The sequence below is a fragment of the Medicago truncatula genome, chromosome 8, assembly GCF_003473485.1.
Source record: "Medicago truncatula cultivar Jemalong A17 chromosome 8, MtrunA17r5.0-ANR, whole genome shotgun sequence".
NCBI classification, from domain to species: Eukaryota; Viridiplantae; Streptophyta; class Magnoliopsida; order Fabales; family Fabaceae; genus Medicago; species Medicago truncatula.
Window position 1 is genome coordinate 10,378,528 of NC_053049.1, and position 23,878 is coordinate 10,402,405.

Genomic DNA, 23,878 nt, shown 5'->3' on the forward strand with positions numbered 1-23,878 from the left:
GATATGTGCACAAAAAATCCATTATTTACGGTCATACACTTCTATGGTTCTATATGTAGCAAATGATAAGTACAAATGTTGGAAAGATGCTTTTATTCTCAGTTTTGTAGGGAGGAATAAGATACGTCCAATTATAGATTTTAATTCATATCATATATTATATTAAAACTGATATTTTAACTATAGGTATCATGTGATGAGTTAGGCACATCTGATAGAACCTTCTGATCGTCTTAAATTGTACCGTATTCAATGTTAGAGTTCATTCATTGATAAATTATACATTAGTTTTACACTTCAGTTATTTGACATCATAATTTTGCATTTGACATATAATTTTGATGTTAACAAATCATGTCTCTGAATTTTATCAACCTTCTTAAGTTTCGGGAATTTTTTTTACATTGTCAAATTTCAACCTAAATTTTTTGTACTAGTAGTACTTATTTGTCTTGACTATAATTATTTTGCTGTGAAAAAAACTTGTGACAGAAAACCATTTGCCAATCTGACAAGTTAGGATTCAGCTGAACCGACTCAACCTTATTTTTGAAATGTGAAACTGGCTCAGTCATAAATTATTTGTCATTTTAGAAAACTACATTATATCTATTAATAGCTCATTGGCAACCAAGTGGTGTCTCCAATTTGCCATTTGAATTGCTTTGTACACAACATTATGATACATAACCTTCATAAAAGGCACAAGCTTATTTTTCTCAGAAAATATTCTACTCTCTATATATATAATCTAGTGTATATATATAACCCAAATCTTTTACAAGGATTTTTACAATTTAACAAAAAATAAAATATTCATTTGGGCCAGACCATAATGCATCCTCCATGACCCCATCAAAATCACCTGGTTAAAGGTTGTTTTTCTAATAGAAGATGCAGCCAAGATGTCACAGTGACACTAATGAGATATACACACCTAACTGCATATTTGGAATTGCAGTGAATTTGACGAAATCACGATAGCACCTTAATTTTGTTGAAGCATCAAAATGCAGCCTTTGCCTAAATCACAGTGACACATTGATTCTATCTAACTCACTGCCGATCCAAACATGCGCTAAGGAGATGAACTATCATCATCCGAGGAACTGTAATGTCTCTTTCCATGTAATCCAGGAAGTGGTTGTGGAAGCATAGGGTTCACCGGAACAGGAAATCTATGAGCAGAACTAATCATGGTCCTTTCATTTATATTAACAACTTCTTTGCATACCCTATCAAGAACCGTTAAGAAGTCTCTTACTACCATGAAGATTCTAAATGGATGAGCTTCTTCTTTAGATAAGTTACCATGAAAATACTCCGTGATCTCTTTCACAAGTGATAAAGCAACACTTTCTTGTGCTTGAATTCTTAAAATCTCCTCCTCGGCCATTCTCATAAACTTATTCATTGATTCTGCAAATTTGCGAACGGTTTCGTCTGATCCCACCGTTTGATTCAATTTCACGATCTCGGCAATGTGTGTGATTCCTTTTGAAAGTTTAGAGACTTCGCTCGTGAGGACTTCGGAGTCCATTGTCGCGGCCTTCTTCACATTCGCTAGATCGGAACTTAGACTAGATACTACTTGAAGACCAAGTCTTCTGCACTTGGCATCGTCAATCAATGTTGCGCTCGGTGTTTGATTAGTAGAAGTATCTGAATGACGAGCTCCTTCTGTTCTAATGATTTCCTGTACAACAAAGTGTAGAAGAGTTGTTTTACCGTCTGCGCCTTTAACGTCAACCAGCTTGAGAAGTGTATCGAGCTTGAATGCATGCGCATCACCTCGGTTTGTTCCAACATTCATGCGGTTCCCAGTTTTGAGCACGGCCTCTAGAAGCTTCAAGAACATTCTACTGTTTCGCAGCTCTTCACATGCAACCTGAAACAAATGTTTCGATCAGAAAATGGAAGAACCGTAAATTATGGGACATCACTACCGGATTCTACTACACTATCATTACACTTTACCTCTAGAGTCTGAAAGGATTTACGAATATACTCCACTTCAGATTCAAAATTGGCTATGTAAAGCATAGCTTCCACCCTTTTAAATGCAAAAGGTACATCGAGAACTGCCTTCAAAAATTTCTCAGCAGAACCGAGTTTGTTTGGAGAGTCGTCTTTATGTTCCTTCAATTTGCGCTCTTCTTCCTTGCTTGGCGCCATTTTTAACAAGCTTTCAAGTAGTTCAGTTCCGAGTGTATCAGTAACACCTGTTAAAAAGGCAAATTGGTTTAACTTATTTACTTAATCAATATCTAAAAACAAGGGCTACAAGAAACCTTTCAAAACACATCATAACAAGAGTTTAAATTTTGTAAAAAGTTTTACATTTTCAAAAAATCACAAACAGTCATAGGTATGACTTTAGAAGTGGCTACAATTGAAGTCAAATGTTCTTAATGACCTAACGATTATGATTAATTAACAATGTAAAAAAAACTTTACACTGACGGTGTATATACGTTTAAATCCTTGTAATGATTCACGTTTATGTAAAGATAAAATTTAGAAAGGACATTATAAAAGAGAGACAACGAAAGAATTGATTTATGATGCACACATTTATGCTTTTACTAACCAGAGGATAGCTATAAAACAGCATAACAAAACTGTCCAGTAGCTTCAATTCAATCAATTGATTGATATATGTAATAATAATAACAACTCCACCTAACTTCTTAAATTAAATCAAAGCAAAAGATGTTTGCCAATTTAGTGTTGGTATAACTCTATTGTTTTTCCTTTAAATGTGCAACTACCATTTGCATACCATTAACTAAAAATCATGTGCAAATAGGTAACAAATCTAATCCAAAGATTGCGAAGAAACGAAAACAAACAAGGATTTACATAAGTGATGGCTTAACCACAGCACCTAACTAAGAAATTCTTCAACAACAGATCTAATCAATAATTACTTACAACAAAACAAGAGGAGAAAATAAAATACAAACCTTCCAATAGGGCTTCACACACTTCCTCTACCGTAACATTAACCGCTCGAAGCAAGATAGCAATATTTTGAGACTTTTTCGGATCCAATACCCTATCCTCATGACTTGGAGGTGTAAGAACTGAACGTGGAGTAGCATCCTTTGGTTTTGGATTTGGTGTATTCACCACAAACAACGTTTCTATCATCTCCTCATTCAACCTGCACCCAATTCAATTCAAACCAAACAACTTTAGATTTTAAAAACACACATTGCACTTCTTCAAAAAAACACACATTGCAATATAGTACTAAATAAACATCAGAATAATCAACTACTTATAACTAACATTCCGAAAATAGTAACAAAAACAGTTTACTATAATAATCTAGTAAAAAGCAAGAATCAACAACATAGCAATAAGATAATGGTATGGTGATGATAATTGAGCTGAATTGAAACCCTTACTTAAAAGAGCTGGACCTCAAATGATCCCAAACCATTTCACGATCGGAACTAGCCCTCACTTTATCCCAATGCAAAGGCTTCAACTTTGGTTTAGAAACCTCTTCATTCTCCTCAAAACTAGGTGGCAACTCAACTGGAGAAACCAATGTATTTGAAGGAGTTTGCAACACAAAAGGCCTTGAAGGAGGTTTCAATTCCGGCGGCCTACAAACCACCTGTTGACCAACAGGAGTTGTTGGAGAAGGTACTTCCCATTGCTTCCGCTGCTTCATCGGCATTGTCAGTGGAGGTGGAGGTGGTGGTGGTGGTGGTGGTGGAGGAGGAGCTGAAACTCTATTAGAAGGTGTAATTGGTGTTGAAAGAACAGGAATCTCCCAATGTTTTCTCTGAGAAACACCATTCTGATTCAAAATAGCTGGTGATTCAGCAATTGGTGTTAACAGGTCAGGAATCTCCCAATGCTTCCTAGAAGCTGGTTGCGGCGGCGGCGGTGGTGGTTGAGTGCTCATTATATCTCTCTCAGGCGACGAAAGAAGCGTTGGTGAAAGTGGCAATGATGAAAGAGGAGAATGTCTAAACCGATCTGAAACATCTGAAATTGTTGGAGACTGATCCAAGCCATGATTGCTATGAAGATTCATCATCGTCATCATCTTCTCCGGCGATGGCAAAGTAAACGCCGACGAAGAAGAAGACGATGATTTACCACTAGAAGCATTCGATAATCTCGGCGAAGAAGAACCCTCTTCATTACAAGATTGAGTCTTTTCAACTTTAACAAAAGACCCGTCTAAATTTTTCGTCGGTGAAAGATTCAACGGTGATAAAGACGGCGACTTACATTCTCCGGCGAAGATTTTCTCAGGAGATGAAGACATTGAAGAACAAGACTGCACATGACGGTTAGAAGAAGCACGTGACGATGACAACGAGCTTCTTCCAACGTCACTAACAAGTAGTGGCTGTGTCGGTGCCGGAGTTACAACATTTTCCGGCGACTTTGGTTGTGATCTTCTTGGACTCAAACTCACTGGTGGAGAAAGACTGATCGAATGAGAACGATCCGGTGAAGCAGAAGAAGATGAATACGAAGAAGATGAAGAAGTAGATTCACTGCTACTTCGACCCACCAAATTCTCAGCTGAAATTCCGGCAAAAACTCTCCGAGAACCCGACCCATTTCCGTTTAAAGAACCTCTTGGAGAATAAAACTCTTCTTCATCATCTTCACCAACTGTAACAGTAGCACCACCATTACCTTCATCGAACATCGAGCCTTGTCGCATAAGCGGCGGTAACGGCTGTAGCTCCGGCGAGTCCATTTTTCTTGGATTCCGACCACCACCACCGGCACCACGTGGATCAGGTAGTTCATCGGCACGAGAGTTAGCAATAGTACCAAGGTAAAGAAACTCGGAGCTAGTAGAAGAAACGTTTCTCGATTTAGCGATGGTAGCGACGCCACCGTCGCGAGGGAAGAGACGAATACTACTGTCGGATCTGAGTGTTTTATCATCAGCTAAGAATCTTTTATTGCGACTTCTGCGACAGTAAATGAAAGCTGAGATTGCGACGACAGCGACGGCAGCGATTACGGCAGTAATGGCGACGGCGAGGAGTTTGGAAGATGACGATTTGGGTTTTTGGGTTTGTGGGATAGTGAGAGATGAAATGTTAGCTGGGAATGAAGCGAAGGAAGAAGGTGAAGGTGGTGGTGGGGTTGAGGGGTATGTAGGGAAAAAGGGGGGTGTGGAAGAAGAAGATGAAGTGTTAGGGGGTGTAGTAGAAAATGGGTATTTTGGATTTGGTGATGGAGGTGGTGATGAAGGAGGTGATGAAGGTGAGAGATTGTTGTTTTGTGGAAAAGGTTGATGAAGGAATCTTCTTGGTTCATTTGATGAGATTGGTTTGAAGAAGATGAGAATGCATAAGAAGAAGAAGAAGAAAGAGTAATAGCACATTGTGAACTAACTTGTGGGTTTTTTTTGTTCTCTCTTTTTGGTGTAGTTGAATGTGTTTAGGGAGAGAGAGAGAAGAGTGATGAAGGGAGAAGTGGGAAAGAAGAGAGTGTGAAAAGGTTGAAAAACATGAGATGGTAAAATTTGGGTAATGGTGGATCCAGCTAAGATTCTGCTTGTCCTTGTGTTTTTTTTGTTTATGTTATAAGATGATCTTTTTTTTTTTTTGAAATATGTTATATGATGATCTATTTGCATTATTCACTTGATCGGTTACTTTTTGATTAATTATTCTCCACTCATAAGAATATTTTAATGTTAGAGAATGTTAGATATTGTATCCCGCGAACATACCTCAGTTGGCAGGAACAATACATTATTATATGCAGGGGTTAGGGTTTGAACCCCAGACACTTTATTTATTCACTTTAAAAGTAAATTTTTAACCACTAGACTACCTAACAAAAAAAATAAAAATTGTCTTAACTCTTATGGAGTGATGTGGATTGATTAAGCAACCAAATTAAATAAATTTTGGAAAATGTTTATTGAGACATTAGTTAAATAAACAAATATAAAAAGGGTTTTTCTAACAAGTGTCGTAAGGGTGTTGTTTAAGAAATCTATAAAAAGAAATTTTGTCTTACAAATATAAGTCAAACATATCTTAAAGTCACAATTGCACAATTTTTTATGTAAAAGTTGTTAACTTTTGAATGCTTAAACAATGTCATAAGCGCATTTGTTAGCATTTTTCATATAAAAAATATGGTTAATAGTGTTTTATTTCTCTAATATAGGTCATTTCTAGTTTTCCACCCTATAATTTTTTATTTTTTTTTTAGTTTTCGTCCTTGTAATTTGAATATTTTTTTATTTTGGACCTTCAAATTTTGCCCCCTTTAATCTAAGCAAATTTTGGTTTACCCACTTTCATATCATCAATTTTGTACAGTTATAATTCATGAAGGTCCAAAACCATAATTCTTCAAATTATAAAGACGAAAACTAAAAAAAAAAAATTACAAGGTGGAAAACCGAAAATGGTCTATATTACATGAGCTAAAACATTATTAACCGTAAAAAATATTGTATTGAAAATTGTGTAGTCGATACTTCAAAAGTTATAAAAAGTGTCATTTATAATTTTAATTTTTTAGTATTTGGTCATTTATCAGTATTTCCAGTAGGGTGGAACATCAGTTGGATTTGAGCAGGTTTATGTAGGGGTGTATAGGTTGAGTTGGATAATTGGGTGAGTATGTTTTTAAAAATGAAAAACTCATAAAAAATAACGGGTATTGGGTAAAACCAGACCTAAACCCCATTAAACCCTCGTGCCAACATTTTTATTTTTATTTTCAATTGGAAAGAAGGAGAATACAAAAGATTTTGGTCATAGATCAAGTCTAATTTCCAAAATTGACACAAGTTATTCCACATTGAAAATCAAAACATGCTAGAGTTACAAATTTGGATGTTGTACGTTATGTTTATTTTGATGCAAATGCAGTTTTATGGCATGCATATTTAGTTTGTTGCAAGTATTTTATGATTAAATTTATTATTTGATATTATCATTTATGATGAAATTCGGATAAAGCTTCTGAAGATAATGTCAGTATCAGACTTTGAATAATACATTTTTTCTTCTACTGACCACGTGCATAAACAAACAAGAAAATTCAAGGACAAAGAGAATGTAATATATCATTCTATTAGAAGCAAAGAATTTTCAAATAATTATTCAACGACATTATCCATAAGAGGCAAAGTTTCAACGTCTCTGATCTACTTCTCAAGGACTTAATTGATGTGCTGACACCTCTTCAACAACGGCTCTCTCATTCTCTAAACTATTTCTGATAAATATTTAGAAATGTTTTTGAAAAAATCAACACAATTCAACCCTTTTTCTCGTGTTTTCCTCATCTTGATCATGAAGCACTGGAACGAGAGTTTGGTGTTGGAGAATACTGAAATGACGACATCGAGGACTTGGAAGCATTTTCCAAGGTTAAGAAAATACCTTCATTGATTTTAGATAGAGGATTTCATGTTGCTGGGGATCAAGGGTTTAGTTTTGAACCAGACGACTTGTCCAATGCACATATGCGTGCTATCGTTTAAGATATTTTATCGTTACAACATTGTAAACCTTTCTTCTTAGTTGCATCTCAATGTGGATGGATGCATCGGGGAGCATTAGGTGGAGAAACTCTAAGAAAAAGGTTGCTATTATGACATCATCATTCCTAATGGAGATAGAAAAATATTTTGTTTTGTTTATGTATTATAAATTTATTGGAACAAAATGTTAGTTTGCATTTGCAAATACTTACCAATGTCTATAGTTATATAAGATTGAACAATCATTTTTATCCTTAAATATGTGAGATGATATCGCTATAATATATAAATAAATAAAAATTGGTGTCACCTTTCTTTCCTTTTCCCTTCTTCAATAGATATCCACCATGTTTTCCTTTAGGTGTTGTCCTCTCTTTTACCACATCACCAAAAACAATAATGAATAAATGCGATTACTCTTTAGTTTGACAAACAAGAAAAATTAATAGTAAAGAAACAAACTTTTTTTAGACGCATAAGAAAAAAAAAATATTTTAATGCGTTAAAGCTGGGGAAGGGATTCATGAAAGGAAATCAACCATAAAGAATAAAGAAAAGGCTGAAAAGGGAAACACCAAACTTTCTTTTAAGAAGCACTATCCGTTATTTTATTTTATTTCTTTTCGATCTATAGTTGTTTGTTGGTTGATTATTTCATAATACTCTATATTTCATAGATTCAAACATTTCAGCTAATAAGGCGTGTGTCTATAAGACGGTCCTAGTTGTTTATCGAGAGAAATTCTAATTTTTTCTAAATGCTATTTCTCTTTCATTCATCAAAGTGGAGTGATTTTAGGTCATATCTGCATCTTTTTTTTTCCTCTTCTTTCGATATAAATAAATGATTTTCACATATATTAAATTTTTGTGATTATGTCGTCTACATTGTGTTCTTCGATGTCTTGTGCGGTGTTGTTTAATTTCATATCTTATTGTGGTGTTCATTTGGTTCATATTGAAATATTAGTTTTGATCAATCAAAGATTCAATCAATAATTTGAACGTCAACGGTGTAGATCCAGAAGCATGAGTATTCTAGTGATTTAGATTTTATAAACATTTTGTTGTTGTATGTTATTAACTTTGATGATGTGAGTTGTTTGCAGATTCACCTTTATATTTTTAACTATGTTCATGCTATTATATTTTATGTATTCTATCAATTTGAATAAATAAATATCAATTTGTTTTTTTTTTAAATAAACATTTCGGCTAATGACAAAGAAATGAAAAACACAAAAATAGATAGAGAAACAAAATGAAGAGTGAAAGTAGGGTAGATTATAGGGTGAGGGTCCAATTAGGTCTCTCATCGGTGGACCACGAGAAAAAAACTGTTAGATGAAATAGATGGTTCAGATTTATTCAATTAAAAATAAGAACATGTACAATTACTGACATTCAATTTTCTTGATTTTCACCTATGTTACAATTCATGTGCTGTAATTCTTCGTTCACAATCAGACATGATTCTTTCCTGCAATCATTTTATCTCAAACAAGAAAATCTTAAAATCAAATTATGAACTCTAAAATTAAAACATTTCTTCTTCTTCTTCAAAACTAGAAGGAAAAATAGAACTGCTATGCAAGGGATATCTTTTCGACATAAGCCTTCTTCCTTTCCGCTAGGGATTCTTATAACAATTGCGGCATGAAGTGAAGTGAGGGAAACAGAATGTCCATAAAATTAAACCATTGACGGAATGTTGGGGTGGTTGCAATTGCAAATGCTTTTAATTTGATGATTTTTTATTTTTACTTTACATTCTGATTTGGATTGAAAAATGGGAGAATTGCCGTTTGTTTAAAAAGAAGAAGAAAATATTTAATTTTAGGATTCATAACTTGACTTTTCAGATTTGATGGTTTGTGATAACCGACAAAAATGTAGGTTATTACCTTCAATTTTACCTCTAAATCAAGTTTCTTTTGAGTGATTGCATAACATATTTCTCCTTATTTTGTGTTTTCTGATTGTTTTACTAAGCTGATCTCCTCTGCAATTTATTGCATGATTTTTGAACATTTGACTTGCTCCGAGTATGTTTGGTTATGTAGGAATGGAGATGGATAAAAGGTAGGTCACGAGAAAGCTTCCAAGTGGACGGATACATCTTTTGTTGAAGTTTGCTGATCGATTCTTGCGAGGCCAGCAGGCGCTAGGCGCTAGAAGATCACCTCAGAGGCGCCAGCTCCCTGGAAGTGGGCGCTAGGCGCCCATGCAGCAGCGCAGCGCTGCGATAGTTCGTGTTCCTCAACTGTGCACCGACGCTAGGCGCTAGAAGACCACTTCTGAGGCGCCAACTCTCTGGAAGTGGGCGCTAGGCGCCCATGCAGCAGCGCAGCGCTGATATTGTTCGTGTTTCTCAAGATGTGCACCGGCGCTAGGCGCCCTAGTCGGGTCAAAGCGCCCCGTGTTGGGCCTGTTATGCTATAAATACGTTTTTAATCAAAACATAGGGTTCTTAATCAGTTTTGAGGGGAGAAACCTGTGACCTAGCAGACAAGACACAAAGGAGGCGGCTTTCAACACCATTGAAGGAGATTTATCAAGAATCGTTCATGGATCGTTCTTGTAATTCTTCTTTAATATCTTTCTCTTGTTTATTTGCTATGAATAACTAAACCCTCCGTTGTTGGGGAAGAGTAGACCTAGATGATTACATTTGTCATGTGATTGGATTATGATTATTGATGAAACTTATTGAATTTTTTTCTTATCTCCATGCTTAATGCTTTTATTGATTGATAACCTTTAAATTGATTTACGGTTTATATTGTGAAACAGAAGTTGAATTTATAAACGCTTTGAGATAAGAAATTCTTGCCTTTGTAATCTAGGAATAGATGCAAACCCTTGAAACCACTTGAGAATTCTTGTTCATTCATGCTTAATTCTAATCTTAAATTCACTAAGGAATTAGGAGTTGTTTTAGAATTAATGGTTTTGTCACTAAGGAATTAGGGCAAGAATAAATTAGAGAATTCGGTAATAATTCGATAAGTTGATTCAATAGTTCTATTAGAGTTACTAACTTAAGATAGTCATCTAGCGAACCTCATCCTCAACAATTTTCTTATTAGAAAATTCAAACAAATTTTCTTCTGTTAATTTACATTATTGCTATCAAACAAATCTCGTACCTTTTTGTTCAATTAAGTAACAAGTATTTTTCGACAGTATAACGCGATCCTTGAGTTCGACACTCGGTCTTACCGTTTTAAATTTACTACTTGAACGATTTCGTACACTTGCGAAAACCGCTATCAGTTTGAGTCTAAGATGATTTGAGGGAAAGAACTGTATCTCAATATAGAAGAATTGAAACACCAATTATAACATACATTGGGATAGAATTGAATGTAAGTGCTTGTATATATTCCCACTTTTAATTTAAATAAATCTAAACCATCTATTTTATTTAGCTGTGTTTTCTCGTGGTCCACTGGTGAGGGACCTAATTGGACCCTCACCTTAGAATACTCTCCATTCCTATTAAATGTAAATTTTTTTATGAAATCATCTTAGTAAATTATTAAGTGTCATCTATTTTCTTAGATGTACAAATTGACTTCAAAGCTTAGTATTATTTAATATTAAAAAGAAAAAGAGGAGTAAAATGGAGAAGTAAGCTATGAAGGCATGATAGTGACATGGCTACCGGTGAAGTGAGCTATATATGCGGAGCCATAGATGCGGATGTCGGTCATCGAAAATGGTGTGTTCTCATTCTCACTCAACCTCCATGGTTCATTACACCATCTTCTTTTAGCACCATGATCCCACCTTTCATAAATACCGTTGTTTAAACAATATCTTAAAATATTTGTCAACATTTTACTAGTTTTTATACTATCATTATAATTGATTTCAGATGTATTGTGCATTTCATCAATAACTCTCTCTTCTCTCATTCTCAAACCCTAGTCACCAATTTCTTCTTTTTCCTCTTCTTGTTAGAGAGATGATTTAGGGTCAATTTTGATCCAAAAATCACTCATATGAGTTGTTTTTCCTTCTATCCTAATTAAATAAGTGAGTTCATATATTTTTCAATTTTCTTTTGTTTGTTTTAGTGATTTCGTCATCTTTGCACGACTCTGTTGGTTTTGATTTTTCGTCTGTGTGCGGTGTGTTTTTTGATCTCTCGTCTTAGTGCGGTGTTTATTTGATTCAGATTGAAATATTAGCTTTGAGCAAATGCAGATCCGATCAATGACTTTGGCATCGTCAACGTTGCAGATCCGGAGACATGAGTATTCCGGAGACCAGGGCCGTCTTAACAAATTCATAGGCCCGGTTTTAATTTTATAAGGGATGCAAAAAAAAAAAATCTGGGCCCCAAAAAAATAAATAAGTTATTTAAAAAAATAATATTAAAAATCACACTTTTGCGGGTCTTGAGTCTTGAACACATGACCTCACACTCATCAAAAAGTGGCCATGCCACTAAAGCAAACTGTACAATTTGAATTAATTTGCTTTTAATAGATATATAACCATTATTTTCATGGCTTACATATAAAAAATAAAATAAAAATTGGAGGCCCGGTGTCGTCGCCCAGCCTCGAAGGGCTATGGGCCGGCCCTGCGGGAGACTTGGATATAGTCAAGTTTATAGGCATGAGTACTTTGTTGTTTTATGTTATTAACATGGATATTGTGAGTTTGTTTTGTTTTTAGCGAATTTGAATTTACATTGTATCAATGTACTCTATCAATTTGAATGAATGGATATCGTTTATTTTTGTAAAAAAAAAAATGTATTGTGCATTGATTTGATCTTTATATGTCGAAAATGTTAACGAGTGTCACCACACATCCTTTAAGGCCTTTAAATTGTAATTTTTTGTGAAAATTTGTATAATTAATGCATTGAAAATTATAATATTTGACTTTTTTTATAGAATAATTTATTCTTTTGGAATTCTTAAAGAGTGCTCCGAATGCACTCGTTAACAAGACCCTTATATGTTTAATTTCTCTTAAATAATATTTATTTTGTATATGAACTTTATTATAGACCACCTATATCATTTAATAAATGAATCTAAAATATTGATTTTTGTTTATAATATTAACTTGAGGGTTCCCTCAAAAAAAATATTAACTAGAGGGTGTAGATTGAAATGATATACTCCACTGTCCTTAATTATAGTATTTCAATGAGTTGTGTTATATGTACAACCAAAATTGAACAACTAATGCAACACTCTTTGATAATGTGAGAAGCACGCAAATCGAAATCATTAAAAATAGATTAAAAAATTGCAAAAGAGTTGTTGGTTGTATCAAAATGATGTTCATATATCATTACTCTACTCCAATATCCTTTAAACGTTGAGACGAAGAGAGTTCTACTACATTTTGTGTATATTAATAATTTGAAATTTATATTTAGACACAACTATTTTCGTTAAAACAATTAAAGACATGGTGAGTAAGATTTAAATTAATTATAAGTGGTTGAACTTAATTTTCCTCTAAAAAATTTTTTGGAAGGAAACTAAATTTTACTCAAATGTGGTTACATACAAGTCATTTATTTATATATCTAATCTCTTAGATTTATTTGTAGATTTGTTTGAATTAAATTGACATATTGATTAAGGTATAGTTACTAGTTAGTTATGGTTAGTTTTTATTTTTATAACGAAGTTATAACTAGTTGTTGGTTATTTTAGTTTTTTTATATATGAATCGAGTATTATCTATGTGCACAAACTAATTCCTCAAGTCGGATAAAATCATAATTGATGGAAAAACTTCTTTTAAAAGAATTAGCATGATTCCATTTCTTATGACTGAATTCAAACATGTGACCTCTGGTTAAGATGAAAAGGATCTCTTACTTAAAAATCACTATATAAAATGCATCGTTTTTCTTTTTTTAAACCAAAGTGGGCAATTAGAGCATTGCCTCACCAAAATATATTAATGTAAAAATGATATACAAAAGGAAGAGAGAGGCCGGTACCAAACCAAAACCCTCTTAAGAGTTTGAGAATCTAAAACTTGGAAGACCAAGTTTGTTCCTACCAAAAAGGTTTTCTAATATGATGAGGTATGCTATTCCAATATGAAAAACTATCAACGGTTAAACTCAAATTGACCAAAATATCAGCACAATAGTTTTCTTCCTTGTATATGAGAAACGAGTACAGTCATATCATTGCACAAAATCAAAACATTTTCCAATGGTTGCTTATCTTCCAAGGAACCAAAGATTTGGACTTGAAAGCTAACACTGCAAGCTGAGAATTTGTTTCAATAGTTTCTCCAACGTTTACCTTGAACTACTTCTATGGCTTTCATAATAGCCGACAACTGCAGTAAAAGTTGCGCAATGAGACATCGAGGAGGAGTATACTCTCATGTCCCAAGTCAATATAACTAGACCAACTTAAATAGGTTATCAAATTCATTCTATAAATTCCAAAATCAATATTTCTACTTTTTTTATAACAAATATTAATAATTCATATGTTAGATTAATATTTTACTCATTAAACTCATAACTTCCAACTCTTTTTCCTCTGGTTCAAATAGCTAATCAATCTCCCTCATGTTTTATTCTTCCATTTGTTGAGTTTTATCATTCTTCTCAATATAATACTTTTTATTCTCAATCTTTCTTTCTAATTGGATATAGCTTTTTTTACGTGAATTATTATGTTTCAATTATCGTGTTATCGTTACAACATTTTCACAATTATAGAAAAAAAATTGTAAAAGAAATTTTCGTCAAAAATTTTTCACAATAATTAATCTCCGTCGAAAAATTTATAAAACACACAATATGAATATTTTTCACTCAATCAAATTTCTTTCATACACATATGCCAAATAAATCACTTTCTTCGTTAAAAAAATGACTTTTTAGATTCTATATACAGGATGATATCTCTTAATTTTTAATTTTTAGGCTAAAATATGGTTTTGGTCCCTGCAAATATGTCTCGTTTTGGTTTTAGTCCCTGTAAAAAAAAATTGTTGTTTTTGGTCCCTGCAAAATATTTTGTTTTTGGAAATAGTCCCAGGGACCTTTTTCAAAATCAAAAGATTTTGCAGGGACTATTTCTCTAATAAATGGTTCAGTCATCATGTGACACGTGTGCAAATTATCACAAAAGTGGAGCCAGGGACCAAAACTAAAATGAGACATATTTGCAGGGACCAAAAACAACAAAAAAATTTTGCAGGGACTAAAACTAAAACGAGGCATATTTGCAGGGACCAAAACCATATTTTAGCCTAATTTTTATTGCTGCCACACCTAGGCTTACTCCAATTCTCTTATAAATCATTGTAAAAATTATTAATTTATTACTGTCACTATGACACTTCTCCACTTTTTCTTTTTAAATCTAGTACTAGTAGTAGATAATTTTCCTGTAAATAACGAGTATCCACGAAGAAAAATGATCATGTCCATCATTGATAAATTGTGCACAATGTAGCCTATAATTATTGAAAATGATTACAAGGACATTATTCTCTCCTCTTCATTATGAAAGCACACTGAATTATTAGTGATTATAAGCTGTAATAATTATGATTCAATTGTGGATATAAATTACATTTACATGCACTCCACCGTTGCATTGAATAAAGGTAACACTAAAATAATAATACTTCATAAAAAATAAAACAGATCAGATTCTCAAATTACACAGACCATCATTCCTCTAAAGAAATATTATGTGTACAGTACGTAACGTTAATTTAAATGTCCCCTATTGGTCCCAACTTATTTATTTGTGACTCTTCCTTCAAAAAAAAAAAAAAAAAAATTATTTGTGACTCTTTACGTACACCCATATACTTTATGGTGAATGGTCGGTTAATCTTTATTTATTTTTTGTTGCGTCGCTATCTAAATGATATGATTAATTTGTTTCCGTTTTATGTTTATGTATAAATGATTGGAATTACCTGTAAAAAAATTATTGGAATTAGTTTGTTTTTCACTCACACTAATTTAAATAACTTAAATTTAATTTGGAATTCACAAATTTAGTTAAATTACCTGTATAAACTACATAACTTTAAATTTAATCCAACGATTTTATTTGAAATAATCTTACTTTTTTGTGACTAGAAATTGGCATTCATGTTCTAAACTAAAAAACTTCATGTTCAATATTTCATATGCCTTATATATTAATCCAAGATTTTTTATTTTTATTTTTAAGATCATATTAGGTTTTTCATTTTGTTTATCTCCACATATATCCATCTCAAGCTTTTTGACAAGCTACTATTCTATTTACCAAAGTTAAAGTTTTTTTTTTTTTTTTTACAAAATAAATGATATTCATTCAAATTAATAGAGTACATCAATGCAATAGAAATTCAAATTTGCTAAAAACAAAAAGGATGAATATGTGAACAAACTCACAACATCCATGTTAATAGCATAAAACGGCAAAGTACCTATGCCTACAAATATGACTATATTTTTGTCTCCGGAATACTCATGTCTCCGGATCTGCAACGTTGACGACGCCAAAGTCATTGTTATTGATCGGATCTGCACTTGCTCAAAGCTAATTTTTCAACTTGAATCAAATAAACACCGCACTAAGACGGGAAATAAAAAACACATCACACAAAGACGGGAAATCAAAACAAACAAAGTCGTTCAAAGACGACGAAATCACAAAAACAAACGAAAGAAAACAAAAAATATGTGAAATCACTTATTCAATTAGGATAAAAGGAAAAACAATTCGGAGGGGTGATTTTTGCGTCAAAATTGACCTTAAATCACCCTCTGAAAAGAATAAGAAGAAGAAGAAGAAAGGAGTGACGGCTATGATTTGAGATGGAGAGAAGAGAGTGGAAGGAAGGGCTAGTTGTTGATATTTCAAATATTGTCTTTCACTTTCTTAATACAAAAGTTAAAGTCTTTATCAATTACTGATATGATTGCGGTAAGGAAAGTGAATTTAAGCAGAATCAACTTTTTATGATTTGGTATTTTTGCAAACCATTTTTAACTCTTTTATTTAATTATTACCGTTTATGAACGTTAAGTTGTGGCTCTTTTTGCATTATGAAGAAGAAAAAAAATGTTTAGTACATCATGTGCAGATCTTTGTCTTTGTTTGAACATGAAGAGTTGGAGTACATGGTATGCTTCCTATAAAGGAGACACTTCTCATTAAAGAAAATGGTTGTATGATTTGGAATATACAAACAATTGGAACTACAAATGGTATGGTAGGTCAATGATCAAGATATCAAATGCTTATGCAATTGAGTTTGTTTATTGCCTATTGCTGCAAGTAAACCTTCCTAAAAAGAAATAAGAAAAGCCATAAAATGCGGACCTGGATCTCCTGCCGTAACTGTTTCACGTTGTGGTTGATCTCAATCATAGAACAATGATTCAGCGGTTCAGATTTGTTCATCTAATTTTCATATAGTTTGATGTCAACCATTAGTCTTTCATCGGACGACTCACATGTCCTACAACATCCTATACCGTTACAACAAGAAATCTACTTCCTTAAAATGTTGACAATTGTTTATTTCAAAATTTCAAATAGTTTATTATCTCCCCGTTGGCAAATTATATGAGCTCATTTACTTACCATGTTTTATGTTTTCATTTTTACTTCAACTGATGATCATAAGAGGATATAAATTCAATACCACCATTTTATATTACAATTTTTTAAAACACATGTAGCATTTCCAAAACATTTGAAAACGTCAAAAATATTCTTTTCATTGTTTTTGAAAATGTATTCTTTCTAGTTTGTTTTCCATCTTCTATCTATCATAATTATTCATTACATAAATCTTTCATCTCTTTATCACCATCTATTTAAAAAGAACATAAACTTTGAAAAATGAATATCGAAAAATATTTTCAAAAATGGAATGGGCCTAAATATTTTAAGGAAGTCCCAAATTTTAAAAATTTCCTTAAGACTTTTTAACCTAATTGTCAAATTAGAAAATTGTTCATTCCCTTGATTTAGCGGGAGTTAACTCATGTTCAACATTTTTTCAGCGTGAGTTAACTCACACTGACACTTTTTAGATCGATTCAATCATTTTTTAAGTTGGGTCGGCCGATCTTAAAAGTGTCAGCGTGAGTTAACTCACGTTGAAAAATGCCAAGCATGAGTCAACTTGAGCTGTTTAAAAAAAACATATTTAATTAAATATATCACACTTGAGCTGTTTGAAAAGTCTATTAAGTCTAATTATAGGCTGACCTATTTATTCTACGTATAATGTTTATATGTTACATTTTTTTTTAATAATTTTTTTGTTACAAAGCTAATCAAAACAACAAAAGAAAACAAGAAGGAAAGGCAAACACAAAGAACTAATCCTTAGAGAAAAAAGTTCATGTTGCGTCATTCTTAAGGAGTCTTCAAAATATATTCGGAGGAGAAGCATTGATAAGGAGATCAATATCCGACAAAACTTTAAGTTTGGCCATAAAGTCCGCACACTGATTTCCTTCTCGAAGAGTGTGACAAATGTTGGTGATTTCCCAAATAATGGAATCACTTTAGAACCAAAAGTTGTTAATCTTGACCAAGAGTTGTAACTCTTCATGGAAACCATTCATATACATTGGAACATTATTATTTATTGATAGATAATGAACCATGACATTGATTCAAGTGTGTATGGTTATAACCTTTGGCTTAATGAATCATAACATTGATTCAAGTGTATATGATCATAACCTTTGACAAAAGGGTGCTTAATGAATCATAGCATTGATTCAAGTCAAAGAGGTGCTTTTTCTCATGTGAAGAGTCATATAATGCACCATAAATGCTTGGCATTTGGGCATTAGTTGGACATATAAAAACATACAATTTTGGACAGAATTTTGTTGCATTAACAACATAATTCTCCCTCATTCTCTTACTCTAAATCATCCATAAATTCTCTAATGCATGAGTGAATTGCTGGAATCATAAATCTGTAAAATATTGTTAGGAGATACGCTTGGTGTAGTTGTGCAATACACGTCAAGGAACTCATAGTATCATGAAGGGGATTCGCCGATCACTCCTATTGCATCCAATATACAGTTATTGGTGGGGGCGAATCGAACCTAAGGTTAGTATGGCAATCCCATGCGCTTTGAGTTTTACATGCATAATCATTGAACTTTTCAAGTTTCAAATGCAGTAGCATCTTCCCAACAATCAAGATATCCAACAACAAATAGTGACATTGTTTTGCCCGATCAATTCTTTTATGCCTTGAATCAAAATAGCATGAACATGAAATTTCATAGATGGACTTTTATGAGATCTACATTGTGTAAGGAGTCAAAGTAGCAAACAAGGTCATCAATGTCCATCGTTTTTGCTAACAACGAGCCTTGATAAATAGCTAATAACTCAGCTTGAAGAATATCAGAAGAAATATAAATATAGCCGGAAAACCTTAAAAGGTAAAAACCTGCATTGTTTCTTAAGACACCACCGAAGCCAGCTCTGATAAGGGAACTTAGACGGCTTCTATCGACATTTAAGATGACGCTAGAATGGTTGTTATTATCCACTTTATGAATCTATATGCTGATTGCTGAACATAGATTCTGCAAAAAAATTCCTTGTCTCTCTAACTCTATTACTTCCCACGGTCAAATTTATTTTCACTTAGTCCAGTGATTCACACTTAAGCCATTTTATAAAAACAAAATTACACCTTTCTTAACAAATGGCCCTTATATCTATATTCTGTACTATACTTCTATATCTACCCGTGTGCCAGTAGACCGTTACTCTATGAGAGAAGAATCACGTGGAAAAAAAAAAAATACATTATTGTTTTGCATGCATTATGCGACAAAAGACAAATGTCTTAAAGGATTCAATTAATACACAATACATCGTGGCATTATATACAGCATTTAGATTACATGGTCGGTTTCATATGTGCATTAATAAAATTTTAAACTAAATTAAAATTTGCTGGAAGAAATCGTATAACCTAAGATTTTAGATTTTTTTTTAAGGGGAACTTAAGATTTTTGATGCCATAATCAAAAGTGTTAACACCTTTAGAAATCTAAATCTCCTTGATCATCTTCCAAATATACATCAATACCATAATAATCAGATATTGAACCCAACAACTTACAATATATTGATTGTAGACGCATATTAGCTTCTGATGTTAGGTTTATTTGGAGACAAACCAACGAAATCGCTCATAGCTTTGCTAAAATGGCTTTGTGTCATGCTAGTTTTCATATTCATATTATTAGGATTCCATCTTATATCTCTACTATTATTAATGAATGAAATACAATAAATTTATTATCGTAAAAAAAAAAAAAAAACTTACGATATATTGGAATTTACAACTTCAATAAATATTGGGAAACATAAATTGTTTTTTAATAAATCTTCTCTCAACTAAATAGAAAACCTTCTTGTGTTTTCTTCTCATTTTTTCCAGCGACGCATACAATCTCCTACCCTTGTACACCTTGCATATTCAAATCCAATTTGAACCAACAAACTTGTACCCTTGACCTCTCATCTATCCAGGAAATATTATTGACAATATATAACAAAAAGTACAAACCTGGCATTATGGAAATTTTGGATGGAGTGTTATATATCATTTCAAGAGCAAACTACAAGACTAGTCCTCAAATTCATAGCTTCAATATCTTCTTCAACATCATCGAACTGCGGCCAAGAGGGGTCAATAACCATAGCTTGTGAACAAGCTTCTTGTCATGAACAATTCTTCAAACCAAGTAAACATGCCTGATTCAGATATTCCAAAGCTTTGTCCAAACTTGGAAGAAGAATTGAGGAAGAGAACTTGAGAAGATAATGGAAAATATTATTAGAACTAGCTAGAGGTGACACCATTATGCTCATTTGTGGATATGAAAATAATAACACTCCCACGTGAAAGAAAAAGAAAAGAAATCAATACTCATATCCTAATAAAACTAATTTTTCTATATTACGATTTTTCAATCATTTCTTTAAAAAAATAAATTGAAATCATATATTACGATTTTTGTGATATATATACACATTAATAATTTATGAGATTGTTATCTTAATAGATACTTTCTTTTAATTTGCTTAGTTATATAAATATAGATGCCTTTTATGAATATTACATTCATTATTTTTAGGGGATATTCATTATTTAATTAAAATGTCATGAATTAAGGTCTATATAATTTTTTTTATTAATATTTTATAAGTCTCATAGTGATCTAAAAAAAGTGTAATACATATTTTTTCTATATAAAAAGTGTTATAAATATTTTAAAGACTGAATCATCAGCCGATTTAGTACAATTCGATACAAAAACAACCAAAGTTTATTTATTTTTTGACAAGAAAACAACCAAGGTTATGTAACTAAGTGGAGTCGGCTACTTGAATCGAACGACGCCATTGTATTCTATTAATTAAAAATTATGTATTTTTTTTATTTTTTATCTATAGTTCATTTCTAATAGAGAGGGAGGGATGGAGAGAGAGCCCTTTCATATTTCATATTTTAAATTTTGTCTTCTGATTGCTATATAGGGGAAGGGGCACTAATAATATGAAGCTTGGTCGAGTGGTGAATAAATTATGATTAATGACATTGTTCCAACAATAATTCTAACACAAACTCTCTTTTTTTTATTTTATTTTTTTAAGGAAAACACAAACTCTCTTAAACCATTTAAAAAATATTAATATTAAAGTCCAACCATTTTTTTTAAAAGATTTAGTCAAACCGTTTAGTTAAATTTAAGTTTTCAAACGAATATTGTGCATTCTACTTTTGGGTTCCTTAATATGTGTCATAAGAGCATAAATCAGTTTGACTTAAAAGTTATTTTAAGAAAACAAAAATAGTTTAGTTTATAATTTTGGTAATGTAAATAAAAAGCATGTTAAAAGAAGAAGTTTCTAGAATGGAATTGTCTTAAAAATTTCAGGTTGGATGTTCTATTCAATCAACGCACCGCCTGTCATTCACAAATCAGTTACATAATTCAAAATAAAATTTCTTCATTTTCTCCTTTTCTCCCATCTCTTTCTCCTTCTCTTGCTCAACTGAAATGGCTCATAGCGGTAAGAATGCTTGCCTCACAAGCATGCATCGTATTTATTGAGAAATGATATTTGTACATCTATTTTATAATAATTTTTGGACAACTTTCTCTCTCATACTCACATGATGCTCTTTTCCTCTCTCTTCCTTTTTCTCTCTCTCCCCATTATTTTTGACCAATAAAAAGAAAGAAAAACAAGGTTGTCATAAAAGTTGTTATCAAATAGATGTACATATATCACTACTCTATTTAGATTTGTGGTTGCAACTACTATTCAGTTGATCATTCTGCTCGATGTTGTTTCTTGTGCAGAGTTTCAGCCTACCTTTCGCCAACAATCGGAAGAGCATCACCATATATTCAAGAGGTTTCTATTTGCAACAATCAGCGTGATGATCATAATATTTAAATGCTCTTTATTATATACTTAAAACAGAATATTCAGTTGATTCTCAATTAATTAAATTTCTTGTTATAAGCAACTTTTGAAAAATAAAAAAATGTCAACAAGATCAAAGTTTAATATAATTGTTTCTTTCTACATTTATTCCTTATACCTTAACAAAATATAAAAAATTATCTTCAATTACAATAACAATATTCTTCTCATTTGAATCTCTCATCCTCCTCTTATCGTGATCATTATCATATGATACTCATCGTCGCTCATCATCTGACTGGGAATCCAACCGTCGTGGATATCCTCAGCATCGTTCATCTTCTTCTTGATGTCGATGTCAGTCATTGTGATGACTGCATTAAAGAAACTCAAGTATTATACCATCGTTCAGATATTGATCATTGCTGTGATAATTGCATTCTCAGCCTTGTACTCTTACTATTTGTTGATGTACACATTGTGATTGGTGCCGCAACGACATGGATCATGCATACTGCTTTCGTTCAAGTTGGAGTCAAAGCGAAGTCAGATCTTTGTAACATCAACGTGGATGTGAATCTAAACCTGATGTTAACAGCAACGTCTGACCTAACATCAACACTGATTATAAGCCTAAGCCTAATGATAAGATCAGCACTGACATCGTCATTTAGACGACCTCCTCTACCTTAGATGTCAATGACCGAAACAAATTGAAATTGAAGGAATAAGAGTAAAATAAACAATAGAAAATGAATCACACCTCTTTGCCACATCAATGGTTGACGTTTATTCAAGGAATTACTGACGGTTTAGTTTAGTTTATTTACTAGTTCAATTCAATAAGAGTAGAAAATTATTGAGTGATTTTAATATTACAGTAGTTGTTTTACGGAGTTTAATCCCCTATTATAGTTGTACTAGTATAGGCACTCGTGCGGTGCATGAGATGGACCTATCATTTCAAGATAAAGTTTATTTTTATACAATGTTATTGTAAAAGTTGTACGATCTTAGAAAATCACAATCATTCATAATAATATCTTTATACAAATAATGTCTTTATACAAAATAGTTATGATTGAAGTCAAATATTTTTAAGGATCCAATGGTTATGATTGTTTGATGGTGTACAAAGTTTTTAAGGATCAAATAATAATGTCTTGATTAAAATATAGTTATTTTGTGTTCATAATAATTAATTAATTCATTTTCTTTTTGTAAAAAAATCCATTCCCTTTTATTTATTATACATGGTTTGTTTTTAAAAATTAGTTAGATACAATTGAAATTATTGAAAAGTTACTTTTTTTTTTAAGGAAGTTATATTTTTTTAAATACCTCGTACAAAAGTTGTACGTTTTTTAGAACATGAAGAAATCAAGTTGTGTTGATAGTTCGTACAAATAAAAAAAGACTCAAAAAGAATATACAAATCAACTCACTTGAGAGTTGCTAAAAAATAAAAGTTGTGTCTTGGGAAATCCACTACATATGGAGGAACTAACACATTTATGCATACAAAAAATAACATAATTACAAAAGTTAGTTGCATTTTCTTAGGTGTTTTTTTGTGTGGTTCTTCATATTAAATTCACTTTGTGTGCATATAACAACCTTTGAAAAAAAAAATCATGGACTTAAAACATCATTCATAGTTATTACTATTTTGTGTGAATAACCACACGAAAAACACTTGAAAAAATGCACATAATCAAGAAAGATAAAACAACAAACCTACAAAGCAAAATATGTGTGAATCAAAGAAGTAAATGTGATTTCATTAGCAGATCATACACACCTTATATGTCACACACAATAATCAGTTTAAGAGATAACCCTCTCAAAAAAAAAATCAGTTTAAGATAACAAAATAAAGGAAAAGTGTTAAAATAATAATAAAACTAAAAATTGAATAACC

The 23,878-nt window shown here is 32.2% G+C and overlaps 1 protein-coding gene across 1 annotated transcript; it reads right to left on the minus strand.

Moving 5' to 3' along the window:
• Nucleotides 1-588: 588 nt before the first annotated feature.
• Nucleotides 589-5,532, minus strand: LOC25500744 (formin-like protein 1). The gene is made up of 4 exons (XM_013589229.3): nt 3,414-5,532; nt 2,967-3,166; nt 1,978-2,222; nt 589-1,888 (listed from the first exon to the last, which is right to left on the minus strand). The coding sequence occupies exons 1-4, from the start codon at nt 5,372-5,374 to the stop codon at nt 1,079-1,081; spliced, it is 3,216 nt and encodes a 1,071-aa protein (XP_013444683.1). The 5' UTR covers nt 5,375-5,532; the 3' UTR covers nt 589-1,078.
• Between the last annotated feature and the right edge of the window lie 18,346 nt (nt 5,533-23,878).